This window comes from Monodon monoceros, unplaced genomic scaffold (genome assembly GCF_005190385.1).
Source record: "Monodon monoceros isolate NGI ecotype Baffin Bay Population unplaced genomic scaffold, NGI_Narwhal_1 Super_Scaffold_3, whole genome shotgun sequence".
Classification (NCBI taxonomy): Eukaryota; Metazoa; Chordata; class Mammalia; order Artiodactyla; family Monodontidae; genus Monodon; species Monodon monoceros.
In genome coordinates, this window is record NW_021703780.1 from 47446966 (window position 1) to 47474502 (window position 27537).

General features: G+C 38.0%; 1 protein-coding gene across 5 annotated transcripts in view; it reads left to right on the top strand.

The window, feature by feature from the left end:
• Positions 1 to 27537, top strand: part of CMC1 (C-X9-C motif containing 1) — a 76195-nt gene that overhangs the window by 17520 nt on the left and 31138 nt on the right. For 4 of the 5 annotated variants that reach the window (XM_029243545.1, XM_029243546.1, XM_029243544.1 and 1 more), the window contains exon 2: positions 3751 to 3840. In XM_029243545.1, the coding sequence (XP_029099378.1) occupies positions 3751 to 3840 (90 nt within the window). The remainder of the gene's footprint in view (positions 1 to 3750; positions 3841 to 27537) is intronic. The other variant, XM_029243547.1, reaches the window with a different exon arrangement.

Here is a 27537-nt window from a genome sequence, read left to right on the forward strand (position 1 = left end):
TGCTGAATAGAAATGGTAAGAGCAGACTTCTTTATCTTTTGTTCCCTGTTTTAGGAGGAAAACATTTCAGTGTTTCACCATTAAATATGATATCAGCAGTGGGTTGTTCTTTAGATGCCATTTATCCTGTTGAGGAAGTTTCCTTCTGTTCCTACTTTACTGAGGGTTTTAATTAGGAATGGATACTAGGTTTTTGTCAAATGTATTTTCTGTGGCTTGTTGTCATAACCACGTGTCTTTCCTTCTTTAGTTTTTTAATATGATGAATTACATTTCTTGACTTTTGAATATTAAGTGAAGCTTGCAATCCTGGGATAGACCCCACCTAGTCATGAGGTATTATCCTTTTTTGTATTGCTGAATTCAATTTGCTCATCTTTTGTAAAGAGTTTTAAATCTGTATTCATGATGGGATATTGGACTGTAGTTTTCTTTTCTTGTAATGTCTTACCAGGTTTTGGTATCAGGGTAATGCTGGCTTCAGAGCAGTTTTCTGAAAGAGTTCATATGGAATTGATATTATTTCTTTCTTAAATGTTTGGCCACATTCACCAGTGAGGCTCTCTGGGTCTGGAATTTTTTTGTGAGAAAGCTTTTAACTACAGATTCAATTTTCTTAATAGATATAGGGCTCTGCTGGTTATATGTCCTTTTGAGTTAGGTTTGGTTATTTGTGTTTTTCAAGGAATTTGTCCACTTCATCTTCGTTGTCAAATTTATTGACCTACATTTAAAGATCACTTAAATACATTACTATTATATAAAAATGTGTATCATTTCTGATCTTTGTGACCTCCCTTTTTTACTGGCAAGGTGGTTTATCAGTTTTAATAATGTTTTCAAAGAACCAGTTTTGGTTTATTGCTTTTCTTTATCATTTTGCTTGTTTATTTTGGTTTCTATTTCATTGATTTATGCTTAGGTTTTATTATTTCTTTCCTTTGCTTTGTGTTTCTTTATTCTTTTTCAGATTTCTCAAGGTGGAAGATTAAGTCATTGATTTAAGACTATCCATTTTTTCCAATGTAAACTTTTAGTGCTATAAATTTTTCTATCAGTACTGTTTTAGCTGCATCACACAAATTTTGATATGTTATATTTTCTTTCATTTCAAAATACTTTCTAATTTCCCTTTTCATTTCTTCCTAGACCCATGGGTTATTTTAAAGTGTGTTATTTAGTGTCCAAATGTTTGAAGATTATCAAGAGATCCTTTTGTTACTGATTTCTACTTTAAATACACTGGTGTCAGGGAACATACTTTGTATGATTTGAATTCTTTTACACTTATTAAGATTTGTTTCCTAGCCCAGACTATAGTTTATCTTGGTAAATATTCAGCTGTTATTGAGTGGAGTATTCTATAAACGTTAGGTCAAGTTAGTTGATGATGTTGTTCAAGTACTCTACAGTTTTAACATGTAAATTTAAATGTATGTTTTCTATTATGCCTTATATATTTACACTTGTACATCATGGATTCATTTTATTTGGTCAGAATACATTCTCTATTCTTGTGGCAGATTTTATTTTACAAAGAAGGTTACAACAGTATCTTCCCTCCCTCAGGCTCTGTGTGATGTGGCCCTCCCTCCACTGGAGTGTAGGCTGAGCCCAGTGACTTGAAATCAACATATAAGGTAGCAGGAACAAGGCTGCACAGCTTCCACAACAGAAAAGGCCACCTACCCACTGTACCCAGTGTAGGTGATTTGGCCTTTCCAGTCCACACATCAGATAAATATGTGAAGAAAGAAGTCTTCTTGGCAGTAAATCCTCCAGCCCCAGCTTTTGTGGCTATTGAAGTCAGGGCCTGTGGCTGGAGTCTTCCCAGATGAGCCCCAGACACAGAAGCAGAGAAGAGTCACTTCCGCTCTACCTGCCTGAACTCCTGCCCATGGGCTCCCTGTGCATACAGAAGGATTCTTGTTTTCCATCACCACATTGGATTAGTGGCTTGGTTTGTCACACTATGATAAAGATCATTTCTTTTTCGGTGGGGTTGAAAGAGAGAAACTTTTCAGTTCTTACATATCTGAAAATATCTTTAATTTCACTCTTAATTGGCTCTGGAATTCTTGGATATAAAGTAATTCTTTCTGAGAACTTTGATGTTATTTCGTCATTATCTTCTTGCATCCACATCTTGCCTGTGAAACACGATGTAAATCTGGTCCTGTTTCTCTGTGTGGTGATTTTTTTTTTCCCTTTAGAAGCTTTTAGGATTTTTGAGCTTCAGATATTTCATCAAAGTGCATTTAGGTGACCTATGATTTGTTTCTTTCTGAGGACTCATGTCTTTTTATTTGCTTCAGTATATTTATTTGAAAATCTTACTTTCTTTATTCTTTTCATCCTCTTAGGAGTTGTTTACTTCTTGATTAATTACAGTTGGGTTCTCCTTTTCACTGTGTTGTCCTTCAACAAATTTAGGTGATTCTTGGCTGTTTGCTTGTTGCTGATTTTGTTTGCTTTTTGAGATGCCCTCTTACCCTCTCTACAAATACTGTATCACTTCATAGCTGCATCCAGAGGATGTTGGGAACCAGGAAAAGTTTAGGGGTTCCTGGTCTTAAGTGTCACTAGATAGATACTGAGAGACTTTCTGATCTTATAGAGATAAGTGCCTGTATTTACTTATTTTATCTGTGGTCTGAAGGCAGCAGAAGAGTGACCTCCTTTGGCTCCTGCTGTGGTATTTCGACCACTAATGCTTTGGTTTCCTCTAGGGATGTCTCCTCCCCATTTCTCCTGCTTCAGAGCGTGGAGCATGCTTCCTACTTTTTTTTTTTTTTTTTCTTTTATGCGTTACGCGGGCCTCTCACTGCTGTGGCCTCTCCCGTTGTGGAGCACAGGCTCCGGACGCGCAGGCTCAGCGGCCATGGCTCATGGGCCCAGCCACTCCGTGGCATGTGGGATCTTCCCGGATTGGGGCACGAACCCGTGTTCCCTGCATCGGCAGGCGGACTCTCAACCATTGCGCCACCAGGGAAGCCCACTTCCTACTTTTGGTATCAGTTTTTTCCTGGGAAAAAACTCTGGGGATAAGATTGCCTCCTTTAATCTGATCTCATCTGCCTTTTGCCTTTAAGAATTCCTGATCATTTGGAGGATACTTACCCCTTTGGATTTCAGGGTTCTCTAGGAATTTGAGGAGCAGGTGGGAGTTTGGAGCAGGTGCTCCGGCTGCTGTGTTAGTCTAACTGAGGTAGTTCTATTTAAAGTGCACAGAAACCTCCTGTAGTTTGTTTTTCTATGCAGACGAGTTCCATTTTTTCTTCTTCTGCCAGCTCTTTCTTAAGCTACTCTTCTTGTTACTGGGTAGAGAAACTACTCACGTCTCTTAATCTTGGATCTCTTCATCTATCGTTGGATCTCAGTACTGTATTGCTAAAAATCCTCTTTTTGTGGATTATATGAATTAAAAAATTATAACACTTTATGACTTTAATTTTGCCAAGACTACATGGAATGTGTTATCAAATAAAAGTGTTGCAACATAGTTTGCAGAATGTTTTAGAAAGATGTTGCCTACACCCTCACATTTTTTCTTTTGTATATAAAACAATATTTAGAATGATTTTCAGCGACTGAAGAGTCACAATTTCATGAGGTCATAGAAGAGTCACTTTTTAATATATTTGCCTAGGCTTTTATTTTAAGTAGACCAGAGTGCTCATTTTTCCCCTAAACTGGTGATTTACCTGAGACTTTACTATATTAAAGGAAGATCTTTTTTTTTTTTTTCAGAGCAGCATCTCAGACATGTCGAAAAAGATGTTTTGATCCCCAAAATAATGAGAGAAAAGGCCCGAGAGAGATGTTCTGAACAAGTTCAAGGTAAGATTCAAATATTCATATGAAGATCAAATACGTTTTTTATAACATGATCTGAATTTAATCCTTAGCCTTGGAATCAAGTAGTCAATGAATTAATATGTATGAATTGCTTCTTACCCTTTCACTCAGATACCAGTATTTCAGCTTTCAGAACTTCCAGGCAGTGTTCAATTCATTTACAATTTAAAAATATTCTCCCAGATTCCTAGTAAAAAGCATTTTTTCCCAGATGTACAGTTATATATAGAGAAAAACTTGTATTCATATTTTGGAGAAACAAGTTGTTCTGGTGATTCTGATAGGGAAAGAAGAAACATCAAATGTAATGTGTGCCTGTTTTTCCTCTATCAAAATATTCATATAGGAATATAGTCTAAGATGATTTTCTTTGGCGTTGTTGTCTATTATTGAATTGTTAATGGAATCTCAGTAGTACTTACAAGTCTTTTTAAAAACTTTTCTATATTCTACATTTCTGAGCAGAAGATATCTATGTAAATGCATGCACTAGACACCCACATATGCATGTATTCTTTGAAAAATGTTTTAATATAAAATATGCCTGTATTCTATAAATCTAGAGATATGTTGATTAATATGTAATATTATAGTGAAAAATACAAAGGCGTAGAAGATGAAAAATGAGGCCATAAATGATGGGTAATTAGAAAAGCAGATAGCAGTATTATTGTAGAAATGTTTTTTTAATAAAAATCTTCCTCTTGGAATGTCCATGGCAAAGAAACAGTGGTAAAATTGTGCTGATGTGGACTGTTTTCCCAGCATCCCTTGTAGCCTTCGTTGAGGGACCACAGTAATGCTTAGTGAGGCTGATGGGCTGCAGTGCCCGGCAAGTTTCTCCGCGGGAAGCCAGGCTGTGTCAGCTGTAGTTTGGGGACTGTGTCAATAACATTTGGGTGCTAGGCACATTTCTGTCCCTTAGATGCTATCTCCTTAGAGAATGACCTCTGGGACTGATGGACAAAGGCAATAAAAGAATAGTTCCTCAGAATTGACATTGTGTGATGGTCATTTCTTTTTCTTAAATGATTTATCATGAGCTATTCCCATTTTAAATCCACCTATAAATCAGGTTTGAATTAAATCCATCTGTAAATAAATTTATTAACAAGTTATCAGTAATTTATTAGTATCATTTGATGGTCTTGCTTTCATTATGAATTAGTTGTATAATCAGAGCACCTTCCTTTCCCCCACCCCCAGATGTCAGGAGAAGTTACTCCGTTGGCACCTGCGGGTAGGGTTCAGTGCACACCTGGCGTCAGCGGGTGTCATGCTGATGGTCTCAAGAGGTAACCCTCCACCTGCCTCATAGGACTTTAAAAAAATATCCTGATTCAGGTGAGGGAGGATAAAACTTAAAAATGGATAATAGAATTATAGGGTTTTGTAACATGTTATTCTGATATCTAGAATGAAAGAAAGCTAGATAACTCAATTATAGACTTCTTACATGATTCAGGTGAAAATGTGAAATGGTCGAGTTTGGGTTTCAGAACTACCTTTGCTTTGCTCTTAGACAATGAAACTTTGGTCTTTGAAATGAAAGAAATAGAGTATAACTTTAAAATATTTGTGTTACACACCTATTACTTTGTAATGGTACAGAAAAGAAAATGTTTAGTTTTTGCTTCTTTATAAAAACTTAAGTTGTTTAGGATGTTGATCTTTTTTTCTTTTTTACCATACTTAAAATCTTCTGAAGACTGAAAGCATCTTAAAATTTGAGATCCATTTGAGTGATTTCAATGCATTTGTCCCTACTAGAACACGTTATAACAAATGATCTTTGAGTATTTGAATTTTTATAGATATCATATATTGATTTTTTGTCAGGCCATATGGTCCAAAACAGTGTTTTAGAATCTAAAATTGATTGTTTTATAAAAGAATGATCTTCCTGTTTAACCATGTGAACTAGGAGAGAACATAAACTGGCATTGCTCAAGTGGGAGCAGAACAGCTACATTTAAACTGAGCAATAAGATGGAATTTAGAATCAGAACACTTCCATTGTGGTTTATTTACTGTTTATAGCCTTTGTTTTATTAAATAATTACAGGATTTTACATAAAAGCATTATGCATCCTAATTGTACAGTTCTTGAGTAAAGATATAGGAATTCTAATAAGTGATCTGATTTTCTGTTAAATGCCTGAAACATGATTATGTAGGAAAGCTTTTCTGTTTGATTTTATTTTTTCATGTCATTTCAACCTGGCTGATCATAAGAATTGGGTCAGGCTGCCAGCAACTTAGGTTTGTGAAGGGAATGGAACAGCTTTTCCAGTGACAAAGAGAAATGAAATCACTTTCAATGAAAAAAAGGATGCCTCATTATAGTCACCAACAGCAGTTATTGACAGCTACTCTTCCTATTAACAGGGAGCATTTAACTAAGAGTTTGGCTGTTGGATCTTTGGACTTGATCTAATTTGCTAGCATTAATTAGTTTCTTTTGAGCACAGACACTTGGTGCTCACAGCTATAGATTTGGAGGGCTAATTAGGATAGAAAATTGAACAGAATGGGGTAAGGCATTAACCTTCAACCATTACCAGCTGGGACACTGATAAAGACCACAGCATCCAAATGCTCCCTATTGATGTGAGAGTACCCTAATGAATATCAGTTTCAGCCAGGTTGCTATATTCTTACTAGTTCTCTCTTCATTATAAGTTTTAACCAGCTTCCCTGATCCCTTCATTATCTATATGTACACTATTGGGTTTTTACTCTACACTGATTTAGTCTGCATTGCACATTTCACCTTATGTTTAAACACACTTAAAATTTGTCTTAAGTAGTGGATAATGTTTAGAATGTTTCATTGTTATAGCCCCTGATACTAATAAAATTTAACTTTTATCTATAATTACAAGATTCTAATTCTACAGTTAATTTTTATGAAGTCATGGTAACCTTGCCGTTTCCATATAATGAAAATTATAACCTGAAACAAGAAAGTCTCAGCTTTTGGGTGACAGTTAAGCAGTGTTGTAGTAAACTGGTGTCAACTTGAGAATCTTTGTCTTTATAAAATAGATTTTTTTTGTTTCCTTTTGAAGAGAAAAAGAATGCTCATCACTTTTTCCTTTATAACTTAGTTTTGATTTGATGAGTAAAGATGGCTTGACTTGGGGATTAGATACAGAATTGAGAATCTGGATCTCACTACTACATAAACTTTCACAAGATTATAAACTCTGTTGGTAAAGCATACATCAAAAGAAAGGCAGTTGAACAATGGATTTAAATAGAAAACTTCATAATGTTCTTCTTTTGCCAGTGGTATTAGTGGCAGTGAGTAGAGCCACTAAAATAAACGACCAAAGTAGCACAGTGAATGCTGAATACACTGGGAATGGTACAGAAGAAAAATTCTAGAATGGCCAGTCTCTGCCTTTCTCCCCTCAGTCTCCCCACCTCCCAAAAGCCAAAACAGAAGTCCCCTTCCATCAAGTGTGATGGTGGAATCATGGCTTTTTCTTGAATCGGGGACTTACTAATGTGTAGTGTTTTAGGAGGATGGTTTGATGACCTCTGGAGGCTACTTCCCGCTCTGTGACTTTTCCCATGTGTTTGACTCTTCACTAATTTAATGATTTATATTTTCTATGTTAGTAATATTTTTAAAAATATTGTTTGTTCATACATAATGGTAAAGTATGCATTCTAGTGCTATAATTTTTTTTTTCTGGAAATAGAGCCTTCATAAGAAAAAGAGTCACCGAATTGCTGTGTTTTGTAAAAATTCATTGTATTTCTTTGCTTTTTTGAAATGCATAATTGGCATTTGATATAACATCTCTATGCTGAGTAAAGAAGTTTGCCTTAAAAATAGTAAGAACCTTTTTTTCTTTTTGTTATGACAGATCAAGACCAGAAAAGTACTTTGACATCAGGGGTGGCCTGGAACTTTCTTTAACCTGGATATATTCTCCAACTCACTCCTTTCATCCCTTGGGCCTTCTTTTATCATATTTCAGTGTTTCTTTTGTATCAGTGTTTTCTGTGGCAGTCTTTTTGATCTACTGGCCAATAGGTAGGATTGGTTCTAAAGGAATTGTGTAAAGTATAAGGAAGCATGGATTGTTTATTTGACACATCACAGAACTGTCGTTAAATAACACAGAAGCTTGATAAAATGCCTGCCGTCTTTATCAGTCACACACAACTGAAATATGTTATATTTTGCTAAATTCCAAAGATGGATGAATTAACAAAAAAAGAAATTCAAATTAAGAATGCTTAGGATATTTTTTTTTTTTTTTTTTTTTGCGGTTCGCAGGCCTCTCACTGTTGTGGCCTCTCCCGTTGCGGAGCACAGGCTCCGGACACGCAGGCTCAGTGGCCATGGCTCACGGGCCCAGCCACTCCGTGGCATGTGGGATCTTCCCGGACCGGGGCACGAACCCGTGTCCCCTGCATCGGCAGGCGGACTCTCAACCACTGCGCCACCGGGGAAGCCCCAGGATCTTCTTTAGGATATTTGCAGGCAGAGAACTATCAAGACATCATTAAAACAAACTGGAGGGCTGCAGACTGTAAATGGTCAAAGTAATCAATCTTCTATCCAACTCTGTTACTTGAACCTGCCAAAGCTTTTCCTTTGTTGTTTGAATTGTACTTGTATTATCACATGTATTTTTGCCATTTAACCGGTTCACCAATGTTAAGTTACACTGATGTAGAGATTCAACACATCTTTAGACTGGTTTGGATATGTTAGGAGGATAATATATAAAATCACAAAATATGAGTATCTTTTATGTATAAGAGTATGTTATATATTCTAAGAAATATAAAGAGATTTAAAGCACAAGTCCTCTTCTTTGGACCTACACGGGTCTGTGCCAGGGTCCGCAAGACCACCCCTGAGTTTGGTGATTTCCTACAAAGACTCATAGTACTAAGCATATAGTCATACTGATGGCTAAGATTTATTAGAGCAAAACCAGCAAAGGGAAGAAGCACATGGGACGAAGTCCAGAGGAAACCAGGTGCAAGCTTCCTAGAGTTCTCTCCTGGTAGAGTCACTCAGCATGAGTTTAATTCCAGCATGGTTGAATTGTGACAACGTGTGAAATGTCTCCGGGGGAACTCGTTAGAGACTCGGTCCTCAGACTTTTAACTGGGAGTCAGTCAACGTGGCAGCCTCTGCATAGTATGTACCAAAATTCCAGACTCCCAGAAGGAAAGCAGGTGTTGAACACAAACCACGTGGTTTACCCAGACAGTTTAGGCGCAGTGAGCAGCTCTCATCAATTAGGGAATGGTGGGAATTCTTCCCAAATCCAGGTTCTGACACCAGCTAAGGGCCAGCCTTGTAAGCAGGCCTTTCTAAGGAGAGCGGTGTCAGGCCTGCCATGGTAACTCTTTCCTGCACATGGACACAGTAAAAGTTATTATGTATTTAATAACTTTACAATACTTAATTAAATAATTGTGTTCAATCAAAGTTATTATGTATGTCTGTTGGGCTGATGTCATGCAAGTGGCATCACGAATAATAGACCTCTGTCAGTCACAAGTACAGCTGAATGATTTTTAAAACTGAACAAAGTATATGATATGGTCATTGCTCATTGACTTAGTAGTTCTCAGTTACATTTATTAATTCACACTTCTGTTGTAGGACTTAATGATTGTCTTGACTTATTGGTCTTGTTTCTGAATAATGGCAATTTTGTAATAAAATTATCTGTAATTGGACATTAGTACTCCTCTTGAATAAAATGGCTAGTTCTTCTTTCACAAAGAAAGGTGCAGTATGTTTTAGTTTTAGAAGTTAAATTTTTTTTTTGAAGTTTTTTATACAGCAGGTTCTTATTATCCATTTTATACATATTAGTGTATAAATTTCCCAGTTCATCACCCACCCCCCCACTTTCAGCTAAATCTTTAATTGGCTAAATTAGCAGGGAATATTGTCAGAGCAGATGAATCTAGTGTTTTTAACAACTGATTTATGCAACTCATCTCTGAAGGTATAAGAGTGAAAAGTCTACATTTGAACACAAAACCAAAAAATTACATGGCTTGAAACTTAGAAATATTTGTTAAAATGAGTAAATATTACTAATAAAAATGTGAGTTATAACTTCCATCAGTATTAACAAGTTTGTATTATTTTCCTAGTTTCCTAGCTATTCGACTTTCAATTACTTTGCTACTGTGATAGACTTAAATCCTTTCATCTTATGAGTAATTAATCCAAAACTAAGTGTCATCTTTAAACAGTACCATGCCCTTGTATGTAAAATCTGAGTACGAGATCACACTTCATTTAAGCTATCTGATGATCCTTGAGTTGTGATTGGGATTCTAATCAGAGCCTGTGACTGGTAAACTTCTTGCAGATACACACAAATAGTTATATTTTTACTAAATACATTCTTAGAGAAATCTTGTATGTCTGTGGAAAATAAAGGGGAAGTTTGGTTTGTACAGAACCCTGGAATGCACTAGATTGGTAGGTTTAGAACTATTTAAAAAATAATCAGCTCTTTTTGGGATGGTGCTAGAATTTGTTTCAAACTGTAATGTCTAAAACAGATAAAAGCAGTATTTTTGTGTGTATTATTACAAGTTACTGATTTTGTTACATTTACAGAGTCAGTACATGAAAACAATTATTTTCAGGAAGCAAATTTGAAATCAGATGTTATAACAGTTGTTGCCTAGTATGTATCTCCCAGTTAATTTTTGTGGTTCAGTTTTTTGAGGGATGCAAAATATAGAGTAAATCTGAAATACATAAGGAAGTAGTTCTAAATAGTAATGATTTCTTATGATTTACTCAGATTTTCAGAGTATTGTTCAATTAAATAGATATAATAGAAAAATTTTGTTCTGAGGCCCATAAACAAGTTTTTCTGGCATCATATTTTACTATATTGGCTGTCTCCAAAGTGTTAGCATTTGATAATACTATTTGCATATGTTTTAGTGTTGGTCAATTATTACATGACTAAAAATATATTTTTACAAAGCCAAAACGGAATTTTCAGATTCTCTTAGGCACTTGAATGGACCCTTAGGGTTATATGGAACGTGGTCATTCAAAAACATTTACTGAGTATTTCCCACTTAGTAGTCACCATTATATGAACAGTAAATAAAACAGACAAAGACATTTGCCATGATAGCCCTTAGGTTTCAGGGAAGGAGGGAGATAAATATTGTAAGTTATAAGTAAATATAAGTGACCTGGAGAATAATAAAGTTGGGTAAGGCAGTGGGGAGGGTGCTGGTGTTAGAAGGGGCTGCAGTTTTTTGTTTGTTGTTTTTTGTGGTACGCGGGCCTCTCACTGTTGTGGCCTCTCCCGCTGCGGAGCACAGGCTCCTGACGCGTAGGCTCAGTGGCCATGGCTCACGGGCCCAGCCGCTCCGCGGCATGTGGGATCTTCCCAGACCGGGGCACGAACCTGCATCCCCTGCATCGGCAGGCAGACTCTCAACCACTGCGCCACCAGGGAATCCCCGGGGCTGCAGTTTTTAGTAGGTGGTCAGCATGGGTCTCACTAAGATGGTGACATTTGAACAGAATTCTTGTAGGAGGTGAAGGAGTGAGATGTGCAGTATCTCTGGGAGGAATGATGTGAACAGGAGTAGCACGTGAAAAGATGCTGAGGCACTGGATGCGGCTGGCATGTTTGAGGAGCACCAGAAAGGTCCCTGTGGTTAGGGTGGGATGAGTGAGGAGGAGAGTGGGAAGTGAGTGTTCAGGAGGGTGACAGTGGATAGAATCAGGGTCTTGTGGGCACTGAGGAGCCAAATGAAAGGTAGTGATGGCTTAGAGCAGTGGAAGGAGACGGGGTCTGATCTGCAATGTGCTAGCATCACTCGCCGCTGCATTAAGAGTAGATGGGATGGGGCAAGGGCAGACCAGGGACGCCAGTTTAGGGATGGTCCACCTGATAGAGGGTGGTGAAGTGGAGGGGTGGTAATGGTGGAGATGGTGAGACTGAGCACACCCAGGGTGTATTTTGAAGACAGAGTTAAGAGAGAAAAAGACGACTCCCTGTTACTTGTCCTGAGCAAGTAATGGATGGAGTTGTGGTTAACAGAGACGGGGAAGCCTGTGTGTGGAGAAATTTTATTATTTTATTTTAGTTTTTGGCGATCGATAGATCAGGAGTCTAGTTCTGGACGTGAACTTTGAGGTGTCTGGTAGATGTCTAAGTTTGAAGCCACTGTATTGGACGGTAATAAAAATTCGTCATTGTTTTCAAGGGAAACAAAGGAGGCGAATGTTTATCCAATTGTGGTGGTTCTGGTATTTTTCTAATATTTTTGTGTAAGTGTCAATTCTCTTGGTGTGTGTTTGATGCACGTCGATTTGGACAGTGATAAAGACTGACATTTTTGTTCCTTGGTTTTAAGGTTCTACCTGGACCACTTTCATTCCAGAATTAATTCATGATTACATTGATTTGTTAATTCATCAAACTGTCCTTCAGTACTGCTGGCTGCAGTATCTGGTGCTGGGTACCTGGTCTCACACGACAGTGAAGAGGCTGAATTAGCCATTTGTGTCAAATGACGCGTGGTCAAAGGCAGCAAATACCATTTCTCTGTGCCGACTCTGATGAGTTGGAAGTGGCTGCCCAGCACACTGGTGCTGTGTCAGACGTGAGTGGTGGATTTGGTAGGTGATGATATGCTTTGTCTAGTACTTGTCCTTTCGGCCTACGTGCTAGTTTATTTGTAGTTAACTGCTTTTTAGTTACGGATCTTGTTTGCTGTGTATTGTTTATCCCTGCCTTCACCTAGATTAAAAAGTTTCTTTCTTCCAATAGCTTAAGCAGTTTTTATTATTCACTTCATTTTCTGGGAACACCTCTAAGGCTGTTTTCTGTAACAGTCTTTTTGGGGGCTGTAGCCCTAACATATATACACTGTAGACCATTCACTCATTAAAAATGTGGTCATACTCACATAGCATAATAATTTGAGGTACATGTTGAACTTAAATGTTTATTTTCATAATTTACAAAACGACAACGAGGTATCACCTCACACCGGTCAGAATGGCCATTATCAAAAAATCTACAAACAATAAATGCTGGAGAGGGTGTGGAGAAAAGGGAACCCTCTTGCACTGTTGGTGGGGATGTAAATTGATACAGCCACTATGGAGAACAGTATGGAGGTTCCTAAAAAGAACTAAAAATAGAATTACCATATGACCCAGCAATCCCACTACTGGTTACATATCCAGAGAAAACCATAATTCAAAAAGACACATGCACCCCAACGTTCATCGCAGCATTATTTATGATAGCCAGGTCATGGAAGCAACCTAAATGCCCATAGACAGATGAATGGATAAAGATGTGGTACATATATACAATGGAATATTACTCAGCCATAAAAAGGAATGAAATTGGGTCATGTGTAGAGATGTGGATGGACCTAGAGACTGTCATACAGAGTGAAGTAAGTCAGAGAGAGAAAAACAAATATTGTATATTAACACGTACATGTGGAATCTAGAAAAATGGTACAGATGAACCTGTTTGTGAGGCAGAAGTAGAGAACAAACGTATGGACACCAAGCGGGTAAGGGGGGAGCAGGATGAATTGGGAGATTGGGATTGACATATATACACTAATATGTATAAAATAGATAACTAATAAGAACCTGCTGTATAACACGGGAGCTCTACTCAATGCTCTGTGGTGACCTAAATGGGAAGGAAATCTGAAAAAGAGGGGATATATGTATACATATAGCTGATTCACTTCGCTGTACAGTAGAAACTAACACAACATTGTGAAACAACTATACCCCAATTAAAAAAAAAAACAATACTTTTTGATGTTTAGTTTTTAGTGAAATTGAAAGTCTTCTTGATTTTTATTAACCTTGTTAATCAAATGAAAAATACACTCAAAATATTATGTGGTAATTACTAGTTGATTTTATGAAGGATCATTAACAAATCTGAACACGTTCATAATGCTGAATTTAAAAAAGCATGATATAAAATTGTATACCTAGTATTATACTAATTATAACAAAATGATAGATTCATATAGAAAAAAATACATTCAAATTTAACAATAAGGGGCTTCCCTGGTGGCGCAGTGGTTGAGAGTCCGCCTGCCGATGCAGAGGACACGGGATCGTGCCCTGATCCAGGAAGATCCCACATGCCGCGGAGCGGCTGGGCCCGTGAGCCGTGGCCGCTGAGCCTGCGCGTCTGGAGCCTGTGCTCCACGACGGGAGAAGCCACAACAGTGAGAGGCCCGCGTACTGCAAAAAAAAAAAAAAAATTAATACCTGGAAATGTGGGAAGGAAAAAGGTGGATCATAGGTTATTTGTTTTCCTACGTGTAGTTTTTTTTCATGTTCTCCAAAATGAAAACATTACTTTTTTTTTTTTTTAAGGGATATGGGAGGAAGAGTGTGGATTATGGGTGATATTTTTTTATTTTTATAGATTGTTCTTCATAATGAACATATAAGAATCATGTTATATTTTATAATACAACAAAACTATAAATATAGAAAAAGTAAATTTTTCTGTATGTTACATTCTATAAACATAATAGAAAGATCACAAACTAGGAAAATATTTCTAACATATGTGACAAAGATTTGATATCCTTAGTATATAAATATTTACTATCTGTAAGGAATCAGTGAATATCCAGTTTAAAAAATGAGCAAAGGACACAAAGTTTCTTCCTGATAAATTACATATTATTAAGTATATTATTAAACATGCTCTCACTTTCAGTGGGTTAATTGCAAACCACACCCATATTACTATATTATACATATAGTATACACCCATATACAGTATATTATACATATTACTATATGTAACCTGTAAACTTGATATGATTTAAAAATTCATAATGGAGACTTTCTGCTTCTGACCTGGCCTACTAGCTCTTATCACACACATCCTTCTGTAGAAAAAAATATATTAAAGACAACTACCTGAAGGCATTGGAGGGTAAGCAAAAGCAGATGGAAATCAGAGGAGAGTCAAACATTGAAGGAAGGGAGTAGGACTGGGTGACTCTCTGCCCTGTAGGGTGGCTGAGACTCTGACCAAAACCAAAACAAAAACATGTTGGTCTTGATGGTTTGAAGAACCAAGCACAGGGTTTGGTGTAACTGCAGGCCCTGGCAAGTTTGTATTTATACATAGAGGGAAGGGGAAGAGCATAAATCCCAACAAGGATCAAGCCAGAGAAGAGGAGCATCAAATTCTGTGCATAAACCCTGGCTCAGTCCATGTATGTGGCACATGACAGGTAGCTTAGTTAAGGCTAAAAGAACTGAACCAAAATTTGAGCTGCTACCCACTATACATTGCCAGGGAGACAGGCTTCTGCATTTGAGTTCAGCAAAGAAAATTGACTGCTTAAGGGAAAAAGGAAAAAAAATTCTTGAGAAACAACAGAATCCAGACTTTTTACATGATATCATTCACAATATTCATGATCAATGCCAAGTTATTCAGTGTACACAGAAACAGGAAAATATGACCCATTCTTAAAATAAAATCATCAGAGGCTAACTTCAAGATTACTAAGATGTTGGAATTAGCAGGCAAGGATTTTATCTCAGACATTGTAATTGTTTAAGAATGTAAAGGAAAATATGATTGCAATGAATACAAAGACAAGAAATCTTAAGAGAATCTGAAACAATAAAAAAGACCCAAATCAAACTTCTAGGACTGAAAATATACAATATCTGGTGTAAAAACTTTAGAATAAAAATGGCAGAAGGAGTCATGAATCTAGAGATAGATCAATAGAATTAGTCAATCTAAAGAACAGAGAAAAAAAGATTGAAAATGAACAGAATTGCAGGGACCTGTAGGAAGATATCATGAAGATAGTAACCTTTACGTAATTGGAATTGCATACCTACTGGAATGGCTACTATGAAAACACTGATAGCATTCACTAAACATACACTTGCCTGCTGACCTGGCAACTCTACCCAGAAGAAATGAAACTCATGTTTCATTTCTGTACAATTAATACTTATAGTAGCTTATTCAAATAGCCAAAAATTAAAAATAACCTAGGTATCTTTCCAAAGGAGAAGGGGTAGACTGGTATACTCATGCTGTGGATACTAGTCAGCAGTAAAATGGAATAAACTAGTGTTATAGTGTTAATAGCAGAGATGAATCTCAAAACTGTCTCTCTGGGTGGAATGTAAATATGAAAGAAATAGAGTACATACTTTTAAAAAATATTTTAGAACAGGCAACATTTACATGGTGCTCTAGTATAGGCTGCACTAATCCAAACGATGGTGGCACTGTTGGGGTGCTAGTGGGACAGGTAGTGATTGGAAAGGGACTTTAAAGGAACTTTCTGGAATGATTTTAATGTTCTGTATTTTGATTTGTGTTGCACAGGTGTATGCTGTTGTTGAGTGCTTATTTAAGATTTGTTTATTTCACTGTATATAAATGTCATCTAATAAGAAAAAGTAAATATAGAACTCTAATCATGTGCATAATAAAGTATTTGTGGGTAAGAAAACATGTATGATGTATAACGTTGATGAGGCTTTGGAGAAGCAGGTGTTTACACTGCTGGCTTGGAATATAGATGAGCATGATGTCAGGAAAGGGGTTTATGAGTATTTTAAATAATTAACAAAAATTCATAAATGTGGCTACTGCTTCACCTAGCAACTCTATTGGTAGGAATGTGTCGTAAGGAAATTATCAGAGATGTGACATAGCATTGTATATAATATAAAATATTGTCAAAAACTTAGATGTCAACAGAGTCTGGTTTTAAAAATTATGGTACTAGAAATGATGATATACACAAACTTGTGATAATAATGATGCATTACTGATATGAGAGACTAGCATAATGTATCATTTTCACCCAGGGTTGTTGGTCTACAGTGGTCAAATCCTTCCCTCTGCTTGTCTCTCTTCTGTTGGAGCACAGCCATGGCCATTTACCTAGGTGTTGCCTGTGGCTGCTCTCATGCTGCTATAGTAGATGTGAGTAGTTGCAGCAGAGACAACATAGCTCACAAAGCCTAAAATATTCACCATATACCTCTTTACTGAAAAAATTTCCTGATCCCTAGTTTAATTAAATTAAGTTTTTAAAAAATACAGAAGAGCTTACCAAAATTAACTAATTCCATAAATTCTTATGGGCACTTACTGTGTACCTAGCACTGTTCTGTGTACATAAGCATGACTGAAACCAAGTCAGTCTGCATCCTTATGGAGTTTAAGTATGGTAGGGGGATAGTTACGAAATAAATGTTTAAACCAAAATTATGACTAATAGTATGGAGAGAGAGCTATGAAGAAATGTTAACAGAAGTTGTTTCTGAGTGTTGGGTATATTGGTGATTTAAAATATCAAATGTAACAAATATCCATACCTTTGGATATACTACTGTGAAAAATCTGAACTGTTTGTTTTTCTCTTATTTTGGCCTCAACAGACCATATTGTTGAATGTATTAAGGAACTCTCTGTTAGTACCCTGTGATTTTCAGAGTGGGCCTATTTGTCCAGTGCCTCAGTGATAAAGGCTTCATGCGAGTTCTTCTGTGTTATCTTTTCCTTCCATATCTTCCCTGGTCAGATCTATTTAGATGATGAAATTCAACTCATCACATTCTTACAGTGGAACCTCTGCTCTGCCCTGCTGATTGAAGTGCATTTGATCGTCATCTGTCACATAGGCCAGATCAGTGGTCCTCAACCCCTGCTGTACATCAGAATTATCTGGGAATCTTTTTTAAAATACCAATGCACAGGTTTCTCTCTTCAAAGAAAGGTGTTAGTATTTTTTTTTTTAAGCTCCCAAGGTGATTTCAATGTGCAGCCAAGGTTGAGAAACAGGGATTAGCCAAAGGCACAGACTTGTCCCTTAAAGCAGCATATAGTAATTAGCCATATGGGTTTTACTCCGTTCTCAGGTCATTTTGAATATACTAAAATTACCTACTTCACTGCCTGGGGTACTCTTTTTTGTATTAACTATATATGTTTTGGTTGTTCTGTTGTTGTAGCTATTCTTAGTTTTTGTGTGTATGTTTTCTATTTCCTGAATCTTTATTTCCCTTGCTTCCATCATGGAGGTCAAGCCCCAGATTATGTAGGTCAGCGTTCAAATTCTTTTCCAGAGCGCCAAAGATTCTTAGCAAACTCATCTTAGGAAGTGATAAACCCAAGTATACTTTTGCAGTCTTCAACCCTAACCCCTTTTATCCTGTAAATTACATGGCTACCCCCTTTCCCTCTTTCCTGTTAAGAAAGTCGCTAACCCACAAACTTCACCCTACGTAATGGTCCCTTCTCTGTGTTTCATCAGCACAGTCTTTGGTTTGTCAAATTGCAAATCTAGATTCTAATCTACGTGAGCAGAGATTTCATTTGTGGTTGTCTCAGATACCTGAATTCATAGGATATCATGTGAGTAATTAGTTTACAACTTCAGTTAAGACACTTATTGTGACTTGGAGATGTGGTCCTTAACCAACCTGTGCCTGTCCTCTGCCCTCCCCACTGTGGTGGTCCTGGCCCTGAGCACAGCAGGTGAGGAGCCCCCAGTGATGCCCTGCTGGAAGGCAGGCCTTGTGTGACGACACATTTACACTCAAAAGCTGTCTACAGGAGGAGCTTCAAGATGGCGGAAGAGTAAGACGCGGAGATCACCTCCCTCCCCACAGTTACATCAGAAATACATCTACACGTGGAACACCTCCTACAGAACACCTGCTGAACGCTGGCAGAAGACCTCAGACCTCCCAAAAGGCAAGAAACTCCCCACGTACCTGGGTAGGGCAAAAGAAAAAACAGACAAAAGAATAGGGACGGGACCTGCACCAGTGGGAGGGAGCTGTGAAGGAGGAAAGTTTCTGCACACTACGAAGCCCCTTCACTGGTGGAGACGGGGTGATGGTGGGGGGGGGGAAACTTGGGAGCCATGGAGGAGAGCTCAGCAACAGGGGGGCAGAGGGCAAAGCGGAGAGATTCCTGCACAGAGGATCAGTGCCGACCAGCACTCACCAGCCCGAGAGGCTTGTCTGTTCACCCGCTGGGACGGGTGGGGGCTGGGAGCTGAGGCTCTGGCTTCGGTCAGATCCCAGGGAGAGGACTGGGGTTGGCTGTGTGAACACAGCCTGAAGGGGGCTAGTGTGCCACAGGTAGCCGGAAGGGAGTCCGGGAAAAGGTCTGGGACTGCCAAAGAGGCGAGAGACTTCTTCTTGCCTCTTTGTTTCCTGGTGCGCGAGGAGAGGAGATTAAGAGCACTGCTTAAAGGAGCTCCAGACACTGGCGTGAGCCGCGGCTATCAGCGCGGACCCCAGAGACGGGCATGAGATGCTAAGGCTGCTGCTGCAGCCACCAAGAAGCCTGTGTGCGAGCACAGGTCACTATCCACACCTCCCCTCCCGGAAGCCTGTGCAGCTCGCCACAGCCAGGGTCCTGTGATCCAGGGACAACTTCCCTGGGAGAACACACAGCACGCCTCAGGCTGGTGCAATGTCATGCTGACCTCTGCCGCCACAGGCTCGCCCCGCACTCTGTACCCTCCCTCCCCACAGCCTGAGTGACCCAGAGCCCCCGAAGCAGCTGCCCCTTTCACCCCGTCCTGTGAGCGAAGAACAGACGCCCTCAGGCGACGTAAATGCAGAGGCAGGGCCAAATCCAAAGCTGAATCCCAGGAGCTGTGCGAACAAAGAAAGAGGAAGGGAAATTTCTCCCAGCAGCCTCAGGAGCAGCGGCTTAAATCTCCACAGTCAACTTGATGTACCCAGCATCTGTGGAATACCTGAATAGACAACGAGTCATCCCAAATTGAGGAGGTGGACTTTGGGAGCAATGATATATGTGTATATATATATATTTTTTCCCCCTTTTTCTGTTTTTGTGAATGTGTATGCGTATGCTTCTGTGTATGATTTTGTCTGTATAACTTTGCTTTTACCATTTGTTCTAGGGTTCTGTCTGTCCATTTTTTTTTCTTCAGTATACTTTTCAGCACTTGTTACTGTTGGTGGATTTGTTTTTTAGTTTGTTTGTTCTTTCTTACTTTCTTTTTTATTAATTACTTAAAAATTTTTTTAAATAATTATTTTGTGTTGTATTTTAATAACTTATTTTATTTTACCTTTCTTTTCTTTCTTTCTTTTCTTTCTTCCTTTCTTTGTTTCTTTTTCTTTCTCTTTCTTTCCTTCCTTTCTCTTTCTTTTCTTTCTTTCTTTCTTTCTTCGTTTCTTTCTTCCTCTCCCTTTCTTCCTTCCTTCCTTCCTTTCTTTCTTCTTTCCTTCCTTTCTTTTCTTTCTTCATTTCTTCCTTCCTTCCTTCCTTTCTTTCTCTCTCTCTTTTTCTTTCTTTCTTTGTTTCTTTGTTCATTTCTTCCTTCCGTTCTTCCTTCCTTCCTTTCTTTCTCTCTCCCTCCTTTGTTTTGTTTGTTTGTTTCTTTTCCTTCCTCCCTCCCTCCCTTCCTTCCTTCCTTTCTCTCCTTTGCCGTGTGGATGAAAGGCTCTTGGTGCTCCAGCCAGGCGCCAGGGCTGTGCCTCTGAGGTGGGAGAGCCAAGTTCAGAACATTGGTCCCCCAGAGACCTACCAGCTCCACGTAATATCAAGTGGCGAAAGTCTCCCAGAGATCTCCATCCCAACGCCAGAACTCAGCTCCACTCAACGACCAGCAAGCTCTACTGCTGGACACCGTATGCCAAACAACTAGCAAGACAGGAACATAACCCCACCCATTAGCAGAGAGTCGGCCTAAAATCATAATAAGGTCACAGACACCCCCAAAATCACCACCAGATGTGGACCTGCCCACCAGAAAGACAAGATCCAGCCTCATCCACCAGAACACAGACACTAGTCCCCTACACCAGGAAGCCTACACAACCCACTGAACCAACTTTACCCACTGGGGGCAGACACAAAAAACGAGAACTACGAACCTGCAGCCTGCGAAAACGAGACCCCAAACACAGTAAGTTAAGCAAAATGAGAAGACAGAGAAACACACAGCAGGTGAAGGAGCAAGGAAAAAACCCACCAGACCTAACAAATGAAGAGGAAATAGGCAGTCTACCTGAAAAAGAATTCAGAATAATGATAGTAAAGATGATCCAATATCTTGGAAATAGAATGGAAAAAATACAAGAAACGTTTTAATAAGGGCCTAGAAGAACTAAAGAGAAAACAAACATTCATGAACAACACAATAAATGAAATCAAAAATTCTCTAGAAGGAATGCATAGCAGAATAGCTGAGGCAGAAGAACGGATAAGTGACCTGGAAGATAAAATAGTGGAAATAACTGCTGCAGAGCAGAATAAAGAAAAAAGAATGAAAAGAATCGAGGACAGTCTCAGAGACCTCTGGGACAATATTCAACGCACCAACATTCGAGTTATAGGGGTCCCAGAAGAAGAAGAGAAAAAGAAAGGGACTGAGAAAATATTTGAAGAGATTATAGTTGAAAACTTCCCTAATATGGGAAGGGAAATAGTCAAGTCCAGGAAGTGCAGAGAGTCCCATATAGGATAAATCCAAGGAGAAACACGCCAAGACACATATTAATCAAACTACCAAAAATTAAATACAATGAAAAAATATTAAAAGCAGCAAGGGAAAAACAACAAATAACATGCAAGGGAATCCCCATAAAGTTAACAGCTGATCTTTCAGCAGAAACTCTGCAAGCCAGGAGGGACGGGCAGGACATGTTTAAAGTGATAAAGTAGAAAAACCTACAACCAAGATAACTCTACCAAGCAAGGATCTCATTCAGATTTGATGGAGAAATTAAAACCTTTACAGACAAGCAAAAGCTGAGAAAATTCAGCACAACCAAACCAGCTTGTATTACAACAAATGCTAAAGGAGCTTCTCTAGGCAGGAAACAAAAGAGAAGGTAAAGACCTAACGTAACAAACCCAAAACAATTAAGAAAATGATAATAGGAACATACATATCAATAATTAGCTTAAATGTAAATGGATTACATGCTCCAACCAAAAGACATAGACTGGCTGAACGGATAGAAAGACAAGACCCATGTGTATGGTGTCTTCAAGAGACCAATTTCAGACCCAGGAACATGTACAGACTGAAAGTGAGGGGATGGAAAAAGATATTCCGTGCAAATGAAATCAAAAGAAAGCTGGAGTAGCAATTCTCATTTCAGACAAAATATACTTTAAAACAAAGACTATTACAAGAGACAAAGAAGGACACTACATAATGATCTAGGGATCAATCCAAGAAAAAGATATAACAGTTGTAAATATTTATGCACCCAGCATAGGAGCACCTCAGTACATAAGGCAGATTCTAATAGCAATAAAAGCGAAATCGACAGTAACACAATAATAGTAGGGGACTTTAACACCCCACTTTCACCCATGGACAGATCATCCAAAATGAAGATAAATAAGGAAACACAAGCTTTACATGATACGTTAAACAAGATGGACTTAATTGATATTTATAGGACACACCATCCAAAAACAACAGAATACACTTTATTCTCAAGTACTCATGGAACATTCTCCAGGGTAGATCATATATTGGGTCACAGATTAAGCCTTGGTAAATTTAAGAAGATTGAAATCGTATCAAGGATCTTTTCTGACCACAATGCTATGAGACTAGATAACAATTACAGGAAAAAATCTGTAAAAAATACAAACACATGGATGCTAAACAGTACACTACTTAATAACCAAGAGATCACTGAAAAAAATCAAAGAGGAAATCAAAAAATACCTAAAAACAAATGACAATGAATACACAATGACCCAAAACCTATGGGATGCAACAAAAGCAGTTCTAAGAGGGAAGTTTATAGCAATACAATCCTACCTTAAGAAACAAGAAATATCTCAAATAAACAACCTAACCTTACACCTAAAGCAATTAGAGAAAAAAAAAAAAAAAAAAAACCCCAAAGTTAGCAGAAGGAAAGAAATCATAAAGATCAGATCAGAAATAAATGAAAAAGAAATGAAGGAAATGACAGCAAGGATCAGTAAAACTAAAAACTGGTTGTTTGAGAAGATAAACAAAATTGATAAACCATTAGCCAGACTCATCAAGAAAAAAGGGAGAAGACTCAAACCAATAGAATTAGAAATGAAAAATGAGAAGTAACAACTGACACTGCAGAAATACAAAGGATCATGAGAGATTACTACAAGCAACTCTGTGCCAATAAAATGGACAACCTGGAAGAAATGGACAAATTTTTAGAAAAGCACAACCTTCCAAGACTGAACCAGGAAGAAATAGAAAATATGAACAGACCAATCATGACAGATTACTACAAGCAACTCAGTGCCAATAAAATGGAGAACCTGGACGAAATGGGCAAATTCTTAGAAAAGAACAACCTTCCAAGACTGAACCAGGAAGAAATAGAAAATATGAACAGACCAATCACAAGCACTGAAATTGAAACTGTGATTAAAAATCCTCCAACAAACAAAAGCCCAGGACCAGATGGCTTCACAGGTGAATTCTATCAAACACTTAGAGAAGAGCTAACACCTATCCTTCTCAAACTCTTCCAAAATATAGCAGATGGAGGAGCACTCCCAAACTCATTCTTCGAGGCCACCATCACCCTGATACCAAAACCAGACAAAGATGTCACAAAAAAAGAAAACTACATGCCAATATCACTGATGAACATAGATGCAAAAATCCTCAACAAAATACTAGCAAACAGAATCCAGCAGCACATTAAAAGGATCATACAATATGATCAGGTGGGGTTTATTCCAGGAATGCAAGGATTCTTCAACATACACAAATCAATCTATGTGATACACCGTACTAACAAATTGAAGGAGAAAAACCATATGATCATCTCAATAGATGCAGAGAAAGCTTTCGAAAAAATTCAGCACCCATTTATGATAAAAGCTCTCCAGAAAGTAGGCATAAAGGGGACTTACCTCAACCTAATAAAGGCCATATATGACAAACCCACAGCCAACATCATCCTCAGTGGTGAAAAACTGAAACCATTTCCACTAAGATCAGGAACAAGACAAGGTTGCTCACTTTCACCACTATTATTCAACACAGTTTTGGAAGTTTTAGCCGCAGCAATCAGAGATGAAAAAGAAATAAAAGGAATCCAAATCAGAAAAGAAGTAAAGCTGTCACTGTTTGCAGATGATATGATAGTATACATAGAGAATCCTAAAGATGCTACCAGAAAACTACTAGAGCTAATCAATGAATTTGATAAAGTAGCAGGATACAAAATTAACGCAGAGAAATCTCTGGCGTTCCTATACGCTAATGATGAAAAGTCTGAAAGTGAAATTAAGAAAACACTCCCATTTACCATTGCAACAAAAATAATAAAATACCTAGGAATAAACCTACCTAAGGAGACAAAAGACCTGTATGCAGAAAATTATAAGACACTGATGAAAGAAATTAAAGATGATACAAATAGATGGAGAGATATACCATGTTCTTGGATTGGAAGAATCAACATTGTGAAAATGACTATACTACCCAAAGCAATCTACAGATTCAATACAATCCCTGTCAAACTACCACTGGCATTTTTCACAGAACTAGAACAAAATATTTCACAATTTGTATGGAAACACAAAAGACCCTGAATAGCCCAAGCCATCTTGCGAAAGAAAAGTGGAGCGGGAGGAATCAGGCTCCCTGCCTTCAGACTATACTACAAAGCTACAGTAATCAAGACTGTATGGTACTGGCACAAAAACAGAAATATACATAAATAGAACAGGATAGAAAGCTCAGAGATAAACCCACGCACATATGGTCACCTTATCTTTGATAAAGGAGGCAAGAATATACAGTGGAGAAAAGACAGCCTCTTCAATAAGTGGTGCTGGGAAAACTGGACAGCTACCTGTAAAAGAATGAAAATAGAACAGTCCCTAACACCATATACAAAAATAAACTCAAAATGGATTAAAGACCTAAATGTGAGGCCAGACACTATCAAACTCTTAGAGGAAGACATAGGCAGAACACTATTTTTGACCCAGCTCCTAGAGAAATGGAAATAAAAACAGACATAAACAAGTGGAACCTAATGAAACTTCAAAGCTTTTGCACAGCAAAGGCAACCATAAACAAGACGAAAAGACAACCCTCAGAATGGGAGAAAATATTTGCAAATGAAGCAAGTGACAGAGGATTAATCTCCAAAATTTACAAGCAGCTCATGCAGCTCAATAGCAAAAAAACAAACAATGCAATACAAAAATGGGTAGAAGATTTAAATAGATAGTTCTCCAAAGAATATATACAGATTACCAACAAACACATGAAACAATGCTGAACGTCATTAATCACTAGAGAAATGCAAATCAAAACTACAATGCAATATCACCTCACATCTGTTAGTATGGGCATCATCAAAAAACCTAGAAACAATAAATGCTGGAGAGGGTGTGGAAATAAGGGAACCCTTTTGCACTGTTGGTGGGAATGTAAAGTGATAGAGCCACTATGGAGAACATTATGGAGGTTCCTTAAAAAACTAAAAGTAGAACTACCATATGACCCAGGAATCCCACTACTGGGCATATACCCTGAGCAAACCATAATTCAAAAAGAGTCATGTACCACAGTGTTCATTGCAGCTCTATTTACAATAGTCAGGACATGGAAGCAACCTAAGTGTCCTGGTGACAGATGAATGGATACAGAAGATGTGGCACATATATACAATGGAATATTACTTAGCCATAAAAAGAAATGAAACTGAGTTATTTGTAGTGAGGTGGATGGACCTAGAGTCTGTCATACAGAGTGAAGTAAGTCAGAAAGAGAAAAACACATACCATGTGCTAAACACATATATATGGAATCTAAAAAAAAAAGGTCATGAAGAACCCACGGGCAAGGCGGGAATAAAGATGCAGACCTACTAGAGAATGGACTTGAGGTCATGGGGAGGGAGAAGGGTAAGCTGGGACAAAGAGAGTGGGAGTGTATATATGGACATATATACACTACCAAATGTAAAATAGATAGCTAGTGGGTAGCAGTCACATAGCACAGGGAGATCAGCTTGGTGCTTTGTGACCAGGTAGAAAGGTGGGATAGGGAGGGTGGGAGGGAGACGCAAGAGGGAGAGGAGATATGGGGATATATGTATATGTATAACTGATTCACTTTGTTATAAAACAGAAACTAACACACCATTGTGAAGCAATTATACTCCAATAAAAATGTTAAAAAAAAAACTGTCTACAAATTGAGTTAAAATTTTGTTCTAGTTAGTGAGTATGTATTATAGAGTATATATACAAGCATGAGAGTTGGTCCTCTAAAAATCTTATTTGTATTAAAAAACACACATATATGACTTATCAAGTTATTACATTATTATTGTAATCCTGTATATCGTCCAGGGAAACTCTCAGCTCATTCTGTTAACTCTGGTCATATATGTATATTAGACTTGTATATGCCCAGTTTCTGAGTTTCACTAAAAAGAGGCTGAGTCCAATATACCATTGTTGAGTTTTATAGGTTAGTTAGTGTCCTTGGTGGGTAATATTCTTTTCACATTGATACAATGACTCTTTCTTTTGCTATGTCAGTATTTTGAGTGGGCCTATTTGAATATAAACACTTCTGCCTCACAATGCAGAGTCAGTTTAGATGGGCAGCCAGCAAACCTCTTCATGTTTTTGACCTTGAAGGAACGTTGGTTTTCCTATACATAGTGGTTTATACTGGGTAATTTATAGGGTTAATTGTTACTGAGATTGGATTCTTCACCTTTTTCCCTACACATTTTAACGTGCAATTTAATGAATGTAAAGTTATGCAAAGCATTCATATTAAATAGACTTGTTAAGTATGTCTTTCCTATCTGCTACATGGTTCCTACTGAGAGTGTTAATATTCAAATATTCATTTATGATGGGGGTTATTCGGGAATATGCCTAATAAAAATATACCATATTCTTCACCTTCAAATTATCACTGTTAAAAAATACATTCCGTAATGATATTTTTCAGTAGTAGATGGAATATCTCAGTTTTCTTCTATTTCCCTTTCGTTTTAAAGGAAAAGTTCCAAGGTCATGGCATCTATAAACTGGTTAGGAACTGACGTATACTATGGAGTAAAAATTGAAGCTGAGTTGCCCTCTAGGGGTTCAGTTTTAACACAACACATTTTGAAATAAGTAATGAGATCTTTGGGGGAGGGGTCCGTTTGCTGAATGGGGAGTCTGTTCATTTTCTGTGTCCTGTGACTAGTCAGAGTAAGCTGACTTCGCTAGTTAAAATGAGAATGTTCCCGTTTTGTAACCTAGAGGCAGTTTAATCAAACATCCTTTTTGGGATTTTTTGGTTTGCTTTTAAAGTCAGAGCATGTGTGCCAGACTAATCCAGCCATCAACGTACTTTCAAGAATTATTTGGTGATTGATCCACGAATTCTTTTCTGATACTCCTTTGCCTCCTCAGTGTCACCTCTTAAGCACTTTTAGGTCAGCTGCCTTCCCTCTTCTGCCCAGACCCAGTGCAGACCCTAGTGAAGTGGTTTAATTGTGAATCTTAATTCTCTCAGGATGTGATAATGAGATTTGAGTGGCATCTTTGTGGACTGGGTCTCCAGCCTAAATGGTGCCCAGCTTTATATTGCTTGAGGTCCAGTTCTCTT